Source organism: Carcharodon carcharias, chromosome 9 (genome assembly GCF_017639515.1).
Source record: "Carcharodon carcharias isolate sCarCar2 chromosome 9, sCarCar2.pri, whole genome shotgun sequence".
NCBI lineage: Eukaryota > Metazoa > Chordata > Chondrichthyes > Lamniformes > Lamnidae > Carcharodon > Carcharodon carcharias.
Window position 1 is genome coordinate 74840825 of NC_054475.1, and position 19352 is coordinate 74860176.

At 43.5% G+C, this 19352-nt stretch overlaps 1 protein-coding gene across 1 annotated transcript in view; it reads left to right on the plus strand.

The window, feature by feature from the left end:
- The first annotated feature begins 7018 nt into the window (after positions 1-7018).
- LOC121282432 (gamma-aminobutyric acid receptor subunit alpha-5-like) overlaps positions 7019-19352 on the plus strand; it is a 529643-nt gene continuing 517309 nt past the window's right edge. Inside the window, exons 1-2 of the mRNA XM_041196144.1 lie at positions 7019-7101; positions 13076-13208. Of these exons, the coding sequence (XP_041052078.1) occupies positions 13123-13208 (86 nt within the window). The 5' untranslated portion in view covers positions 7019-7101; positions 13076-13122. The remainder of the gene's footprint in view (positions 7102-13075; positions 13209-19352) is intronic.

The window sequence follows — 19352 nt, forward strand, 5'->3', positions numbered from 1 at the left end:
CAGAAGGCTTTTGACAACGTTCCACACAGTAAACAAAATTAGAACATATGAGATTGCGATAATATTTGAGCATGGATTCAGAATTGGTTAACAGACAGGAAACAGAGAGTAGGAATAAAAGGTTCATTCTCAAGATGGCAGGCTGTTACCACAAGTACTGGGGCCACAGCTGTTCACAATCTATATCAATGATTTGGATGTGGGGAACAAAAGTAATATTCCCAAATTTGCTGATGACACAAAACTTGGTGGGAATATAAGTTGTGTGGAGGGTTCAAAGTGGCTTCAAGGGGATTTGGACAGACTAAGTGAATGGGCAAGAGCATCACGGATGGAATATAATGTGAATAAGTGTGAAGTTATTCACTTTCGTGAAAAAAACAGAAAGACAGAATATTCTTAAATAGTGAGAGGCTGGGAAGTGTTGATGTCCAAAGTGTTGATGACATCCACCCGGGTGTCCTCGTTCATGAGTCACGAAAAGCTAGCAAACAAGTGGAGCAAGCAATTAAGAAAGCAAATGGTATGTTGGCCTTCATTGCAAGGGGATTTGAGTACAGGAGTAAAGATGTCTTGCTGTAGTTCTACAGAGCCTTGATGAGACCACACCTGGAATATAGGGTATAGTTTTGGTCTCCTTATCTCTTTATCTATTTGCTGTAGTATTAGGGTTGAAAGGGTTAGTTTTGGTCTCCTTATTTCTTTATCTATTTACTGTAATATTAGGGTTGAAAGGGTTAATGTGTAAGACTGCGTAAACAGCACTGATCATAATGATGATGCAAGAGAGACACATGACCAAGGGTCAAGAAGGAGAATGATTCTAACTTCCACAGAGCAACACTTAATCATGTATGTCTGTATATAGTTCAGTTTTACCTAATAAACCAGTTATTGTTTAGGCATACCAATATCACAGCAGTAATTCCTTAGCCAGTCACAACTGATATAAAACACTTGCTACAGAGGGAGTGAAACAGAGATTCACCAGGCTAATCCCTGGGATGACAGGAATGTTTTATGAGGAGGGATTAAGGGAACTGGGCCTATATTCTTTAGTTTTGAAGAATAAGAAGCAATCTCATTGAAACTTACAAAATTCTTACAGGGTGTGACAGGGTAGATGTGGATAGGATGTTTCACCTGGCTGATGAGTCTGGAACCAGGGGACACAGGGCAGGCCATTTAAGACTGAGATGGGAAGGAATTTTTTCATTCAGAGAGTGGTTAATCTTTGACATTCTGTACCCCAGAAGGCTGAGGAAGCTCAGTCATTGAGCATGTTCGAAACAGAAATTGATAAATTTCTGGGTAAAATGACATCAAAGAATATGGAGATAGTGGGGGAAAATGGCATAGAGGTAGGTAATCAGCCATGATCTGTTTGCATGGTGGAGCAGACTTGATGGGCTGAATGGTCATCTCTTGCTCCTGTTTCCTGTGACACATGGATGTAATTTATTGGATCACACATTGATGTAATATCACTTAAGATACATGGCTGTCATTTCACTTATGTCGCATGGCTAAAATATCTCTGAAATTACAGCCATGTGTCATCTTTGATGTGATTTCATGGTTGACACATGGCTGTAATTTCATGCATGACACCACTATAATTTCATTCAAGACTCATGGCTAAAGCATCACTCAAGCCACATGGCCTTAATTTAAATAACAAATGCCTATCATTTCATTGATGCTGCACAGCTTTAATGTCATGGATGACACGTGGCTGCAATTTCATGCATAGCTTTTGGTTGTAATTGAATTGATGACACATGCCCGCAATTTGGTTGATGACATAAATGTCTAATTTCACTGATGACACACAGCTGAAATATCATTGATCAGACGGGCCTGTAATTTCATTGATGCCACATGACTGTAATTTCACTGATGACACACTGTTGCAATTTAATTTAATTTGATGAAAAATGGCTTTAGATTCATTGGTGAAACATGGCTGAAATTGAATTGACGACACCTGGCTATGATGTCATTGTTGTTACATTGATATTTCAACCATGTGAAATCAGTGAAATTACACCAATGATGACACATGGCTGTAGTAACATTGATGGCTGTGATCATGGCTGTGAAAAAGGCCATTCAGCCCATTGTGTCTGCGCTGGCCGAAAAAGAAAAAAATAAGTTAGCCACCCATTCTAATCCCACCTTCAGCACCTGGTCTGTGGTCTTTCAGGTTACAGCATTTTAGCTACAGATCCAGGTATCTTTAAATGAGTTGAGGTTTTCTGCCTCCATCACCAAACCGGGCAGCCAATTCCAGATGCCCACCACCCTCTTGGTGAAGAAGCCTTTCCTCATGTCCCCTCCAATCCTTCTACCAATCACCTTGAAACTGTGCCCCTGGTAATTCACTCTCCACTAGGGGAAATGGAACACCCCTGTCTATTCCATCCAGGCCCCTCATAATCTTGGAAAGCAACCCCAGTCTATCCAATCTTTCCTCATAGCTGCAGTTTTCACACCCCGGCAACATTCTTGTAAATCTCATCTGCACTCTCCCCAGAGCAATTATGCCCTTCCTGTAATGTGGTGACCAGAACTGTACACAAATTTCCAGCTGTGGCCTAACCAGCATTTTATACAGTTCCATCATTACATCCCTGCTTTTGTGTTGAATACCTCACCCAGTAAAGGAAAGCATTCAATATGCTTCCTTTAACCCCTTATCCACCTGTCCTGCCACCTTCTAAGACCTGTGGACATGTACTCCAAGGTCTCTCACTTCCTCTATCCCTTTCAATATCCTCCCATTTATTGAGTATTCCCTTGCTTTGTTTGCCCTCTCCAAATGTATTACCTCATACTTTCCAGATTGAATTCCATTTTCCACTTCTCTGCCCACTCGACCAGACCTATGATATCCTTATGGAGTCGACAGCTACCCTCTTCACCATCAACCACATAGCCAAATTTTTGTCATCTGCAAATTTCCCAATCATGCTTTCCACATTTAAGTCCAAATTGTTAATATATACAACAAACAACAAGAAATCCAACACTGAGCCCTGTGGAACGCCACTGGAACCTGCCCTCTATTCGTGAAAACATCCATCAACCATTACCTTCTGTTTCCTGTCGCTGAGCCAATTTTGGATCTGACTTCATCACCTTCTCCTGTATCCCGGGCTTTTACTTTTCTGATCAGTCTGCCATGTGGGACCTTGTCAAATGCCTTACTAAAATCCTTGTAGACAACAACCACTGTGCTACCCTCATCAATCCTCCTTGTTACTTCCTCAAAAAATTGATTAAATTAGTAAGACACTATCTTCCCCTAACAAAACCACGCTAACTATCCCTGATCAACCCATGTCTTTCTAAGTGACAGTTTATCCTGTCTCTCAGGATTGTTTCCAATAATTTTCCCACCACCAAAGTCAGATTGACCAGCCTATAATTTTCTGGCCTATCCCTTGCTCCCTTTTTAAACAACGTTTACAGGCTTCCAATCCTCTTGTACCATGCCAATTACTTCAGAGATAACATAATTGTAATTTCACCGTTGACACATCCTGTAATATCACTGATGACATATGGCTGTAATATTATTGATGACAAGAGGCTGAAATTTCCTTGATGACACATGGCTGTAATTTCACTGAGAACACATTGCTGCAATTTCGTGAACCTCACCTGGCTGTTATTTCATTGGTGAAATATGGTTGGAATTTCATTGATGACATAATACAATAATTTCATTTGTAACATGTAGCCAAGTGTCATCAGTAACATCATAGCCCTGTGTCATCAGTGAAATTACAGCCATAAGTTCACTCATGACACAGGGCTCTAATATTATAAATGAAGCACGGCTGCAATTTCACTCATGACACATGGCTGTAATTTCATTTGTGATGCATGCCTGTCATTTTATTGGTGACGTGCAGGTATAATTTCACGGTTGACACTTGGCTGTAATTTCACTGACAAAACATTGCTGAAATTTAATCGATGATGTGTGAATGTTCACTGGTAACACATTGCTGGAATGGGCAGGATCTTGTGGGTGGTGGGCTTGGAAGTGTGAAGACCATTTACCAAGGTGAACCCTACTGCCTTCCTGCTTCCGCTTTAAGTTCAGGACATGAAGGCCCTAGCTCGACCATCCTCACCCATCGCCAAATGAGGCCATTAAGTGGCCAATTAAGGACCTCACTCCACCACCACTGGTATTAACCCAATGTCAAGCAGGCCTGCGCTCTGCAGCATACACAACAGCTGCCAGCCTGCGGCAGCTTGTCACATCTGGGTCTGGGGGCGGGGGGAGTGGGGTGCAGGAGGGGGGGTATGGTGAGGATCAGTGCCTCACTGAGCGTGACATCGTACCCTGTGGTGCCCCTATCCCCGTGACCCCACACCACCCCACCAGCCACATCATTTACCTTTGAACTAGGTGGTTCCACAATCTAGGACTCCGGTGAGGGTGTTCTTACGGCAGTTGCCATGGCTTCCTGTGCTGGAATTGAACACAAGGCCAGCTGCCAGCTCTGACTAGGTGAGATATCTGCCCATGAGGACCTGATTCCAGAGGAAACCCCACCACTGCCTCCTCACCATTTGAGTGGCATGTGGGTTGGTCAGCTTTCTGGAAAAGAGGCAGTGTGGATCTCTCGCTGGCTCTCCAGCCTCCACCACCTCAACAAGCTTCCAACCAATATCACTAATGACACAAAGCTGTAATTTCATGAACAACACATTGAATTAATGAGACATGTCTGAAGTATAATTAATTTCAGTCACCATACATGCTGTAACACAAAGGTGACACATAGCTATACTTTCACTGATGATGAGAGGCTATAATGTCACTGATGACCACAAGGCTGAAATTTAATTCATGACATATGGCTATAATATCACTGATGACACATCATGGCACATGGCACACAGTGACCTCCTTCTGTGCTGTAATTCTTTTCTACATTTTCTAAATTTTCTGAATATCTGGAAGGGAGGAATGTGCAAGGATATGGGGAGAAGGTGAGAGAGTGACAGTTCATGATTAATCCTTAGGAGAACCAGTATGGACAGGATGGGCCAAATGGCCATCTTCTGTGCTGTTAACAATTCTGTGATTCTCTTTGAATTCATATGGCTTTAATTTCATTGATGGCATATGGCTGGAAGCTTATGCATGCAAAAGGACTCAGAGGCCTTAATTTTCAAAGGAATATGAATGAGTTCACGAGGTTGTGCTGTCTCTGGTGACGCAAGTTTCTTATTTAATTGGCTGCACGTTTATGATTTTGCTCACTTTTCTGTGATCAATGATGTTGAACAACTCTATTATCAGTCTTGGTGAATGACTGGGTTATTGATGGGGAGTTGTTTTGTTTGCAGTGTGATTGTGAGCTTTTCTAATATTGATGGAGAACCAATCTTGAACAGCTCTTTTTAATGTAAGGATGTGGGTGTCGCTGGCTGGGCCAGCATTTATTGCCCATCCCTAGTTGCTCTTGAGAAGGTGGTGAGCTGTGTTCTTGGACCGCTGCAGTCCCTGTTGTGTAGGTACACTCACAGTGCTCTTAGGGAGTTCCAGGATTACGACCCAATGATAGTGAAGGAACGGCGATATATTTCCAAGTCAGGATGAATAGTGACTTGGAGGGGAACTTCCAGGTGGTGGTGTTCCCTTCTATCTGCTGCTCTTGTCCTTCTATGCATTGCAAGTCACAAGTTTTGAAGCTGCTATTGAAGTAACCTTACCAAATTCCTGTAGTACATCTTGTAGATGGTACACGCTGCCGTGGTGGAGAGATAAGGGCCCAGAATGTGTGATCTCTGCGGAGTCATACCCTGGAGGTTCTCTAGAAGATGCACTGGGGGACTCCTCCAGAAATATGCATGTAAAGAATGTATGGGAATTGTCCAGGAAGTTTACACTTCCAATAGGAAATTACCCTGCACTGGGAACCATCGAGACTCCAATTTAAATCAGAGCCTTTGGATGGTTCCAACACTTTTACCAGATTGGTTACCCAGGAAAAGTTAGAAGAATTAAAAGCACTTTTAATTCCTGGGTAACTATAGTATTGACCCCCATCCACCCACCAACACCCCATTGATCATCCTGACTACCCCTTCTGACTGTGACTGCCACTCCTCAGAGCTTCTGGTCCAAGATGTTTAAGGTTTTGGTGCCAATCAAGCGGCTGCTTTGTCCGGATAGTGTCAAGCTTCTAGAGTGTTGTGGGAGCTGCAAGTGGGGAGTATTCCATCACACTCCTGACTTGTATTGTAGAATTCCCAGTTTCTGATCTGCACTTGTACCCACAGTATTTAGTAAGAGTCATAACAATTGGGCTCGGTACACCTGGGTCAGAATCAAGGTCCTCCAAGGTTTCCCAGTTGGTCACTGTTCAATGTTGCTTTTGCTGAGGAGCTTGCCTGCTTGTCGGTTAAGGCCAGAATCAGTTGGTTATGCAGTGTGCAATTTAAGCACACGAACTGCACAAAGGTTAAAAGACAAGGTTCCTTTATTCCACTGGCACTAAAACTGTATAAACTCTCAAGAGAAAGCTTAACTTCAAGAAACAAACTATTTACAGAAAATATTCATGGCCAATGATCCAGATCTCTGTCCTATTAGTGGCCTCAGCTCCTCACCAGTCTTGAACTGCTGTTCCAGCTCCTGGCTACAATCCTGCTCTGCTCTGCTCTCCTCTCCTCTCTCTCCCTCTCCCTCTCCACAAGGTTTCTCAGAGTCAGGGTCTGACTAGGTCTCCAATTTCCCTTCCTGGTTCTTTATTCACCCTCAGGGGATTCAAGGTGCTCTATTCATGACTTTAATTGGCTCCTGCCACTCTCAAAACTTGTCCTTGCTGTTTTCTTTCTCTCCACTTGTCAAAGACACCTCCCTGCAGGTTGGGGCCCCCAGGAGCTGACCAGTTCCCTTGGTAGATGCTCTCCAACATCGCTGCCTGCTGCTGGAGCCCCTACTACATCTATGATGCCTCCTGTATTCGATTAGCCAGTCCACATTCATGCCTGGGCTCACGTATGAAGAATTGCTGCTGCAGTAGAATTAGGTAAAGATGTCACTGCCCATGGAGACACAGACAAGCACGGGTGAGTACCTTCAGCAGAAAGAGAGAGAGGAATCCAGCTGTTCAATTTCAACAGCTGGATCCACTCACAAATATTAAACAGATGTGAACAAATACAGGAGTTTGTTTGACTGTCAAGGTGAAGGCCTCTGTTTTGTGGAAAGGTGCAATAGTTAACACAGACTTGGGGCTGGATTTTTTTCAAGGGTATGGGACAAGAGAGTTGGGAAATTCCCAGAAGCAGGCTTGTGCCTGGCAGTTTTGAAGGCCTGCCTCTATTTACTCAGGCATAAACACAGTTGTATTCATGGTTGTGAGGACCCCTAAACGTTACCCCTCACCCCTAATCCCTCCCACTCAAATCTCAGACCCTCTCCATGCACATACCCGGCTCCCATGCTCCTCCATGCCACGCATGAACCATCCATGTCCACTCACACAGTATGCACAGGGCACACAACCAATGAGCCATATGATAGCACTGGTAAGTCTTTCAAATGCTCATGAAATAATAAAAAAAAACAGCCATTCAACATTCCCTTTGAAACACATTGCCTCCTTTTCCTTCTCATAAAATTGTCAATCAAACACAGGCAGTGAAAGTTCCATTGATGAAACACACAGGCATTGAAAAGCCACATCAAAGACGATCAATTTATTACAAGGTAATAAAGCTGCAATCAAACAAAGCTAGCAGCCCCTTTTACAACTGTGTAAGTAAACTCCTGCTGTGCTAAGTCCACTAGTCATTCCTGGAGCTCAGTCAAGCATTTATAATGAAACTATTTATAATGGCTCGCATGGGCCCCAGCTATGCCTGTCTCTTTATGGGGTACGTGGAACATTCCTTGTTCCAGTCCTACTCCGGCCCCTTCCCACAACTCTTTCTCCGGTACATTGATGATTACTTCGGTGCTGCTTCATGCTCTCGTCGGGACCTGGAAAAATTTATTAATTTTGCTTCCAATTTCCACCCCTCCATCATTTTCACATGGTCCACCTCTGACACTTCCCTTCCCTTCCTTGACCTCTCTGTCTCAATTTCTGGTGATAGACTGTCCACCAATATCCATTACAAGTCTACCGACTCCCACAACTACCTCGACTACAGCTTCTCACACCCCGCTTCCTGTAAGGACTCCATCCCATTCTCTCAGTTTCTTCGCCTCCATCACATCTGTTCTGATGATGACACTTTCAAAAACAGTTCCTCCGACATGTCCTCCTTCCTTAACTGAGGTTTTCCACCCATGGTGGTTGACAGGGCCCTCAACCGTGTCTGGCCCATCTCTCACGCATCTGTCCTCACACCTTCTCCTCCCTCCCAGAAACATGATAGGGTCTCCCTTGTCCTCACTTATCACCCCACCAGCCGCTGCATTCAAAGGATCATCCTCTACCATTTCCGCCAACTCCAGCATGATGCCACCACCAAACACATCTTCCCTTCACCCCTCCCCCCCACCTCCCAGCGGCTTTCCGTAGGGATCGTTCCCTCCATGACACCCTGGTCCACTTCTCCACCACCCCCTAATCCTCAACTCGCTCCTACGACACCTTCCCATGCAAACGCAAGATATGCAACACCTGCCCCTTTACTCCCCCTCTCCTCACCCTCCAAGGGCCCAAACACTCTTTTCAAGTGAAGCAGCATTTCACTTGCACTTCCCTCAACTTAGTCTACTGCATTCGTTGCTCCCAATGGGCTTTCCTCTACATTGCAGAGATCAAACGCAGACTGGGTGATTGCTTTGCAGAACACCTTCGGTCTGTCCACAAGAATGACCCAGACCTCCCTGTCACTTGCCATTTCAACACTCCACCCTGCTCTCTTGCCCACATGTCCGTCCTTGGCCTGCTGCATTGTTCCGGTGAAGCTCATCGCAAACTGAAGGAACAGCACCTCATTGTCTGACTAGGCACTTTACAGCCTTCCAGACTGAATATTGAGTTCAACAATTTTAGATCATGAACTCTCTCCTCCATCCCCACCCCTTTTCCATTTTATCCCCCTCCTTTTTGTTTTTTTCCAATAATTTATATAGATTTTACTTTTCCCACCTATTTCCATTATTTTTAAATATATTTCCATCCATTGTTTTATCTCTACCTTTTAGCCTTTTTTGATTCCTTCACCCCACACCACCCCACCCCCACTACGTCTATCTGTACCTTGTTTGTCCTGCTTTCTACCCTTAATTAGCACATTCTTTTAGATAATACCACCACCTTCAACACCTCTTTGTCCTTTTGTCTGTGACATCTTTTGGTTATCTCCACCTATCACTGGCCCCTTACTTAGCTCTTATTGTCCCAATGCCCCCCCCACCCCCCTTAAACCAGCTTATATTTCACCCTTTTCCTATTTTTACTTTGTTCTGTTGAAGGGTCATGAGGACTCGAAACGTCAACTGTGCTCTTCTCCACTGATGCTGCCAGACCTGCTGAGTTTTTCCAGCTATTTTTGTTTTTGTTTTTGCTTTTCATGAAGCTGTCTCCCTGGGTGGGGTTCGAGCTGACCATAGCTGTGGACACACTGGGCCCAAAGGAATCTGTCTGCCATCCTTAACGGGATGATGAATGTGGAGGCAGTCAATTAGAAAGTTATCTCCCAGAGGATTGTGCTTGTGGATGTGCTGAGGGCATGGGTGGTCTCAGGACCCCCTTCTGGGCTCAGCGTGGGAGTCCTGATGCCCACCAGAAATCCGGCCCATTGAGTTAGCAAACACAATGGATGCAGAAAGAAGGAGAATAAGAAAACAATGGTACTAAGCTTAAGCTTTCAAAGCCTCCTGATTTAAGAAGAATGAAAGACTGAGAAAGATGGAACACTGTGGAAGAAAGGACTTGCATTTCTATAGCACCTTTTGCAACCTCAGGATGTTGCAAAGTACTTAATTCATTGAGGTACTTTTGAAGTCTAGTTACTGTTGTTAATGACTCAACAATTCACACACAGCAAGCTCCCGCAAACAGCTATGAAATATTAACCACATGCTCTGTTTTTTACTGATTGGTCAGGGCACCAGGGAGACTTTCTCTACAATATTTCAAAATAGTGCTATGGGATCGTTTATATCTGTCTGAGAGGGAAGACAGTGTCCTGGGTTCACATCTCATCCAAACAACATCACCTCCAACAGTTTTGCACTTGCTTGGTATTGACAGTGTCGGCCTGGATTATGTACTCAAAACTCTTGAGTGGGGCTTGAACCACGTGATTCAGGAACATGTGTGTTCATCACCGAGCCACCGCTGACACTGTGAAAGAATAACCTCAATCGGAAGAAGTGCATTGTGTTTTGAATTCAGAACGCTGAGAGTGTGGATAAAAGCAATAGTGAGATACAGTGTAATTGGTGTACCAGAGGACCAAGAGAAGAAAGCTGGGAGGAGCACTGACCATGATAGCTTTGACTGGACATGGAGAAAAAAGAAGAACAAGTGAAAAGATGAAATATTCGGAACCAGAGATCAGAGAGTGACTGCCTCTCAGACAAGCTTAAACTTGTGTCTTGTCCAGCAACATGGAAGAGACATCATAACGGTCTTTGAGGATGGTTCAAGACTTTAGATTAGTTTTTTTGTGTAAAATTTATGCACACTGTAGTTCACATAATAACAATCATAGATCACAGGCCAAATGGACATGGTGTGAATAGGTGAAAGTAATGAACGCATCAATGTTCCTGTGGAACCAATAAAGCTTTGTTTCTTTCTTACATAGAACCATAGAAACTAGGAGCAGGAACGGCCATTTGGCCCTTTGAGCCTGCTCCGCCATTCATTATATCATGGCAGATCATCCAACTCAATAGCCTGCTCCCGCTTTCTCCCCATACCCTTTGATCCCTTTCGCCCCAAGAGCTATATCTAACTCCTTCTTGAAAGCATACAATGCTTTGGCCTCAACTACTTTCTGTGGTAGCAAATTCCACAGGCTCACCCACTCTCTGGTTGAAGAAATTTCTCCTCATCTCAGTCCAAAGTGGTCTACCCTGTATCCTCAAACTGTGAGCCCTGGTTCTGGACTCCCCCACCATCGGGAACATCCTTCTTGCATCTACCTTTCTAGTCCTGTTAGAATTTTATAGGTTTCTATGAAATCTCCCCTCATTCTTCTGAACTCCAGCGAATATAATCCTAATCGACTCAATCTCTTCTCATATGTCAGTCCCGCCATCCCAAGAATCAATCTGTTAAACCTTCGCTGCACTCCCTCCATAGCAAGAATGTCCTTCCTCAGATAAGGAGACCAAAACTGCACACAATATTCCACCTGTGGTCTCACCAAGGTCCTGTATAGTTGTAGCAAGACATCCCTGCTCCTCTACTCGAATCCTCTCGCTATGAAGGCCATTTGCCTTCTTTACCGCCTGCTGTACCTGCATGCTTACCTTCAGCAACTGGTGTACGAGGACACCCAGGCCTCGTTGCACACTCCCCGCTCTCAATTTATAGCCATTCAGATAATAATTTGCCTTCCTGTTTTTGGTACCAAAGTGGATAACCTCACATTTATCCACGTTATATTGCATCTGCCATGCATTTGCCCACTCACTCAGCTTGTCCAAATCACACTGAAGCATCTCTGCATCCTGCTCACAGCTCACCCTCCCATCCAGCTTTGTGTCATCTGCAAATTTGGAGATATTACATTTAATTCCCTCATCTAAATCATTAATATACATTGTGAATAGCTGGGGTCCCAGCACCGATCCCTGCGGTACCCCATCAGTCACTGTCTGCCATTCGGAAAAAGACCCATTTATTCCTACTCTTTGTTTCCTGTCTGCCAACCAGTTTTCTATCCATCTCAATATACTACCCCCAATCCCATGTGCTTTAATTTTACATGCTAATCTCTTATGTGAAACTTTGTCGAAAGCCTTCTGAAGGTTCAAATAAACCACATCCACTGGCTCCCCCTCATCAACTCTATTAGTTCCATCCTCAAAAAATTCCAGTAGATTTGTCAAGCATGATTTCCTTTTCGTAAATCCATGCTGACTCTGTCTGATTCTGCCACTGTTTTCCAAGTGCTCAGCTATTAAATCTTTTATAATGGACTGTAGAATTTTCCCCACTACCAACGTCAGGCTGACTGGTCTATAATTCCCTGTTTTCTCTCTACCTCCCTTTGTAAATAGTGGGGTTACATTAGCCACCCTCCAATCTGTAGGAACTGTTCCAGAGTCTTTCATGAGATATGGATGTCACTGGCAAGGCCAGCATTTGTTGCCCATCCCTAATTGCCCTTGAACTGAGTGGCTTGATAGGCCATTTGAGAGGGCGGTTAAAAGTCAACCACATTGCTTTGGGTCTGGAGTCACATGTAGACCAGACCAGGTAAGGATGGCAGATTTCCTTCCCTACAGGGCATTAGTGAACTAGATGGGTTTTTACAACAATAGACAATGGTTTCATGGTCACCATTACTGAGACTAGCTTTTAATTTTAGATTTATTAACTGAATCTAAATTCCACCAGCTGCCATGGTGGGTCCAATGAAATTACCACCACACCATCGTCTCCTGATGAATTTGGCTTGCAAGGGTTCAACATAGGCAGACGATGGCATCAAATAGTTGGTTTACTACTTACTTGATTTGAGGTGGCACATGGGTATTGAACCTTGTAAAGCCTATCAGTGCTGTTCAGTCCTTCAGGAGAGAAACTCTCACAAGAAGGAGTAGGAGTATTAGACTCCTTGCTTGAACAGCGTGTGGACTGAGGAATGTGCTAATTGGAGAACAGAGACAGTAACTCGTCCAACAAATTGAAAGGCAGCCAGCCATGAACCTGTGTGGAGCTGTGTAAATCCAAAATAAAATGTAACAATTCATAAAAAAGCATTGCCAATGATGACAGTAATATTTCTAAAGGGTGAACAGGGCAGAAACTAGAGGATGAGTAAGAGAGAGAATGAAATGGAGAGTTTGTATAGACTTGTCCATCCTCCACTGAATGTTGTTCTGCTTTTGGCTTCTCTGCAGATCACCGCCCCATGTGAGCTTGCTGATACTGGGAACAGACTCAGGACATGGCTGAACAAGTTTTGGGATTCTTCGTACTCTATAGCCTCCTCGTGATAGCTCTTCTTTCCAAGACCAGCCTCACTATGCACGGGTAAGTGGCTGCACTGTACATTTCATTTTCATACAAGGGTCACTCAGTAGGTAGCTAGCAGATTTGATTCTTGTCGAATGTGTGAGGAAGACAACAGACAGAGTCAGCAGCCTATTATCATGGGGTTTTGTTCTAAGTGATTTGGGATCTTCTATTTCATTTCCTACTTTGAATCTTCGATTTTTTCTCTTCCTCTTGTTTCTGTTATTCTTGAGTTTGAGGCAGCCCTGATACCAGCAGGTAACCTACACCATCATGCCAAATATTCAGATGTGTCAGACAAATTCTGAGGGGTAGATTTTGTCACTACTTTCAGCATGTTGGCAGCAGTGGAACAGTGTGGAGAATTCTTCCAGTAAGGAAATTTAAACAGCTTGGCTGGAATTTCCTTGTCTTCCAGAATGATTTGATGATGGCTCCCGAGGATCCCCATTGGCTTTGTTTACATGAGGCTGCCTGTCAGCCAGCAGCTCTGAGGCAAGACCTTCCTGGTTTGAAGTTTCAGATGGCTGTTTGAGAGTCAGTAGTGGGCAAGATCAGCTGATATTGGCCAAAGTGAGGAGTTCTTGAAAGCAAAGAGTTTGCAGATCTTGAAGATTTCTGAAGATAGGCAACATTTTTTTTACCCCATCCGACTGTGGGCTTCTGAATGCTCAAAGTCAGTGTCCTCAAAAGAAATACTGCTCACAGTGAGACAGAGTCTGAATTTGTCCAGTATCTTTAAGAGGTGTAAACTTGTCAATGTTGAAGTTCAAGAAGGCATGCTAGTGAAAAACAACATGCTGTTTGTATGTAGGTATAAACAAGCTATTAGGAAGGTAAATGGAATGTTGGCTTTTTATGCAGAGATTGGAGTATGATAATAATGAACTCTTGCTACAATTCTACAGGACTTTGGTGAGATCTCACCTGGTACAGATTTTTGGTCTCCATACCAAGTGAAGGATATACTTGCATTCGAGGCAGCACAGCAAAAGCTACTAGATTTGTTCAAGGATTAGTTAAAGGATTGCCCTATAATAGGAGTCTGAGTAAATTGGGCCTAATCCCCCTAGAGTTTAGAAGAATGAAGCATGATCCCTTTGACAAGTTATAAATGAGGTGTCAACCTTGTGAAGCTACAACACAGGACTACGTGCATACCAAATAGACAGAGCTAAGCAATCCCACAACCAATGGATCAGATCTAAGCTCTGTAATCTTGCCCCATCCAGTAATGAATGGGGTGGACAATGAAACAATTAACCAGAGGAAGAAGCTCCACAAATATCCCCATCCTCAACGATGGGGGAGCCTAGCAAATCAGTGCAAAAGACAAGGCTGAAGCATTTGCAACAATCTTCAGTCAGATATGCTGAGTGGATGATCCATCTCGGTCTCTTCCTGAGGTCCCCAGCCTCACAAGATGCCAATCTCCAAATCATGTGGAGTAAATTGAATTGGCTGAAGAACAATGCTGAAGGCCCTGGATACTTAAAAGGCTATGAGCTCTGACAACATCCTGACAATAGTATTAAAGACTTGTGCTCCAGGATTAGCTGCACAACCAGCCAAGCTGTTCCAGTGCAGCTACAACACTGCAGCAATGTGGAAAGTTGCCCAGGTATGTCCTGTACGGAAAAAGCAGGACAAATGCAACGCAGCCAATTCTCACCCCATCAGTCTACTCTCACTCAGCAGCAAAATGATGAAAGGTGCCATCGACAGTGCTACCAAGATGCACATTCTTAGCAATGACCTACTCACTGATGCCCAGTTTGGGTTCCGCCAGGGCTTCTCAGCTCCTGATCTCATTACAGCCTTGGATCAAACATCAACAAAAGAGCTGAACTCAACTGGGAAGGTGAGAGTTACTGCCCTTGAAATCAAGACAGCATTTGACCAAGTGTAGCATCAAGGAGCCCTAGCAAAACTGGAGTCAATGGGAAATGGGGGAAAGCTCTCCGATGGTTGGAGTTATACCCTGCACAAAGGAAGATGGTTGTGGTTGTTGGAGGTTGGTCATCTGAGCTCCAGGACATCACTGCAGGAGTTCCTCAGGGTAGTGTCCTAGGCCCAACCATCTTCAGTTGCTTCATCAATGACCTTCCTTCCATCATAAGGTCAGAAGTGGGGGTGTTTGCTGATGATTGCACAATATTCAGCACCATTTGTGACTCCTCAGATACTGAAGCAATCCATGTCCAAATGCAACAAGACCTGGACAACATCTAGGCTTGGGCTTACAAGTGGCAAGTAACATTTGCGCCACACAAGTGCCAGGCAATGACCATCTCCAACAAGAGAATTTAACCATCGCCCCTTGACATTCAATGGCATTACCATCAATGAATCCCCCACTATCAACAGCCTGGGGGTTACCATTGACCAGAAACTGAACTGGACTAGCCACATAAATACTGTAGCTACAAGAGCAGGTCAGAGGCTAGGAATCCTGTGGCGAGTAACTTACCTCCTGACTCCCCATCTACAAGGCACAAGTCAGGAGCATGATGGAATAATCTCCACTTGCCTGGATGAGTGCAGCTCCAACAACACTCAAGAAGCTTGACACCATCCAGGACAAAGCAGCCCACTTGACTGGCACCCCAACCACCACCTTAAACATTCACTGAGTTCATCACCAACACACAGTAGCTGCAGTGAGTACCATTTATAAGATGCACTGCAGAAATTCACCAAGGCTCCTTCGACAGCACCTTCCAAACCCATGACCTCTACCACCTAGAAGGACGAGGGCAGCAGACACATATCGCCACCTAGAAGTTCCCCTCAAAGCCATTCACCATCCTGACTTGGAAATATATCGTCATTCTTTCACTGTCACTGGGTCAAAATCCTGGAACTCCCTCCCTAACAGCACTGTGGGCTGCAGTGGTTCAATAAATTGGCTCAGCACCACCTTCTCAAGGGCAATTAGGGATTGGCAATAAATGCTTTCCAAGTCAGCAATATTCATGAAAGAATTAAAAGATATTTCTTAAGGGGCTTGATGTAGGCACTGAGAGCTTGGGGAATCCAAGCTTGGGCTGGGGAATCCAGAACAAGGTCACACAATGCCAGGATATGGGGCAGCAGTGGTGTAGTGATAATATCACTAAACTAGTAATCTGAGGGCCTAGGCTAATATTTTGGGGCCATGGGTTCAAATCCTGCCATAGCAGGATTTTAAATTCAATTAATTAATAAAAACATAAATAAGACTGGCTTTAAATTTCACATTGGTGACCAAGATGCTATCACTGCCATGAAACCCCATCCTTTTCAATAATTCCCTTTAGGGAAGGAAATCTGCTATGCTTACCTGGCCAGACCTACATGTGACTCTAGAGACAAAGCAATGTGGGTGATTCTTAACTACCCTTTGAAATGGCTGAGCAAATCCCTCAGTTTTAGCAATTGGGGATGGGCAACAAATGCTGGCCTTGCCAGATATGACCACATCCCATGACTGAATAAAATATAGTCATCTATCAATTAGGACTGAGATGAAGAGAAATTTGTTCACTCAGAGGGCCATGGAGCTTTGGAACTATATATCCTAAAGGGGCTGTGGATGCTTTGCTGTTCAGCATTTAACAGATTGAGTCAATAGATGTTTGACCTCTGAGGGAGTCAGCCAGGGGAGTGGAGTTCAGGTCAAAGATCAATTACGATGGTATAAGATGGTGGAGCAGCTTCAAGGGGTTCGATGGCCTATTCCTACTTCTATTTCTCATTATAGATTCATAGAATGGTTGCAGCACAGAAGGAGGTCATTAGACCAGTCATGCCAGTGTTTGCTCTCTGCAGGAGCAACTCTCCTGGTCCCACTCCACTGTCCTTTCCTATCGGCCTGAAAATCCTTCCTCTTCAGCTAATTATCCAATTCTCTTTTGAAGGCCTCGATTGAATCCACCTCCACCACACTCTCAGGCAGTTCATTCCAGATCCTAATCATTCGCTGCATACAGGGATTTTCCCCATATTGCTGTTGCTTCTTCTGCCAATACCATAAATCTGTGTCCTCTGGTTCTCAATCCTTCCACCAATGGGAACAGTTTCTCCCTATCTATTCTGTACAGACCCCTCATGATTTTGAACACCTCTATCAAATCTCCTCTCAACCTTCACTTCTCCAAGGAGAATAGCCGAGTTTGTCCAATCTATCCATATAACAGAGACGAAAAGCTTCAAAGAAACATCCCCGTGAGTTCTTTCTGTACTCTCTCTAATACCTTCCCATCATTCCTACAGTGTGGTGCTTATAAATGGACGCAATACTTCAGTTGAGGCTAAAACAGTGTCTTATAAATGCTTTTGGACTCTATGCCCCAATTTTTAAAACCCAGAATTCCAATGCTTTATTAACATCTTTCTGAACATGTCCTTCCACCTTCAACAGATACACTCAGGCCCCTCTGTTCCTGCACCCCCTTTCAAATCATACCCTTTATTTGATATTGTCTCTCTATGCTCTCCCTACTTAAATTAATTGCTTCATTCTTCTCGGCATTAAGTTTCATCCCTCACCTGTTCACCAATTCCATTAACCTGTCCATTTCCTTTTGAAGTCGATCACTCTCCTCCCCTCAGTCCACAATGCTTCCAATTTTTTGTTTCATCTACAAATTTTGAAACTGATGTACAGGTAATTCAAAGTCTAGATCATTAATGTATCAAGAAGAGCCATTGTCCTATCATCAACACCAGGGGAACTCCACTATAAACCTTCCTTCAGTCCAAAGAGCAATCATTGACCAATACTTTGTGTTTCCTGTCACTCAACCACTTCCATATCCATGCTGCTACTGTCCTTGTTATTCCATAGGCTCAAACTTTGCTGACAAGCCTGGTATGTGGCACTTTATCAAATACTTTTTGGAAGCCCATGTACATCACATCAACTGCATTATCCTCTTCAACTCTTTCTGTTACCTCATCAAAAAACTAAGAAAGTTAGATAAACACATGTTTTGTGCTTGACAAATTCATGCTGGACTTCCCTAATTAACTCACATTTTCCCAAGTGACTCTTAATTTTTATCCCAGGTTGTCATTTTTAAAAGCTTCCCCACCACTGAGATTAAACTGATTGGCCTGTAGTTACTGGGCTTATCCATACACTCTTTTTTTAATAACAGAAGCAGGGGTGGAGTCAGAGGACTGGAAATGTTACACTAAGACTGGGACTTTAAGGCCAGTGTGTCTGCAATTGCTGCCCTTAATTCTGTTAGTACGCCTGATCCAGTTCTGGATCAGTACAGTACAGTCAGCCTATCTATTATCTCCTCTTTATCATTTTTTAGCCCATCAAGTGTGCCAACTAGCTTCTTTTTCACTATGACTTGGGCAGCATTTTTTCCCTTGGTAAGGTAATCACTTATACCTCAGCCGTCCTCTGCTCCATGAAATAATCTCCTTGTATATCCCTAATCATTCCCAATCCTCCTTTTACCACAATTTTACTTTTTATATATCTGCAGAAAACTTTCAGATTCCTTAAACTTTTATGTTAGCTGCCAGTTTCTTCTCATACTCTCCCTTTGTTTCTCTCATTGGTTTTTCATTTCCCCTTTGAACTTTTATATTCACCCCGGTTCTCAATTGTGTTATCAACCTGATATCAATCATGTGCACCCTTTTTATACTTAGTCTTAGTATTCCTTCCATCATTCAGGTGCTCTGGATTTGTTTGGCCTACCTTTTACCCTCATGGGAACGTATCTTGACTATCTCCTCTTTAAAAGCAGCAAATTTCTCCTTTATAGTTTTGTCTACTGCTATTTGATTCCATTGAAATTGGCCCTCCCCCAATAAATTATATTTATTCTGGATTGTCTTTTGTCCTTTTTCATGGCCAATCTAAACCTTATGAAACTATGTCCCCTAAATGTTCCCCTGCTGACACAAGACCCACTTGACCCACTTCATTCCCCAGAGCCAGATCCAGCAAGCGAAACATACTGATGTAAAAAATTCTCCTGAGCACACTATAGGAACTCTTTCCCCTCTCTGTTCTTTATGTTATTACTATCCTAGTCTATAAATGGAGAATTAATGGGAGTCCATTATAATGAATCCATAATTCTTGCACCTCTCTGAAATTTTCTAGTAATTTTTATTCTCTATATCTTTCATACTAGTTAGTAGCTTTTAGAATAC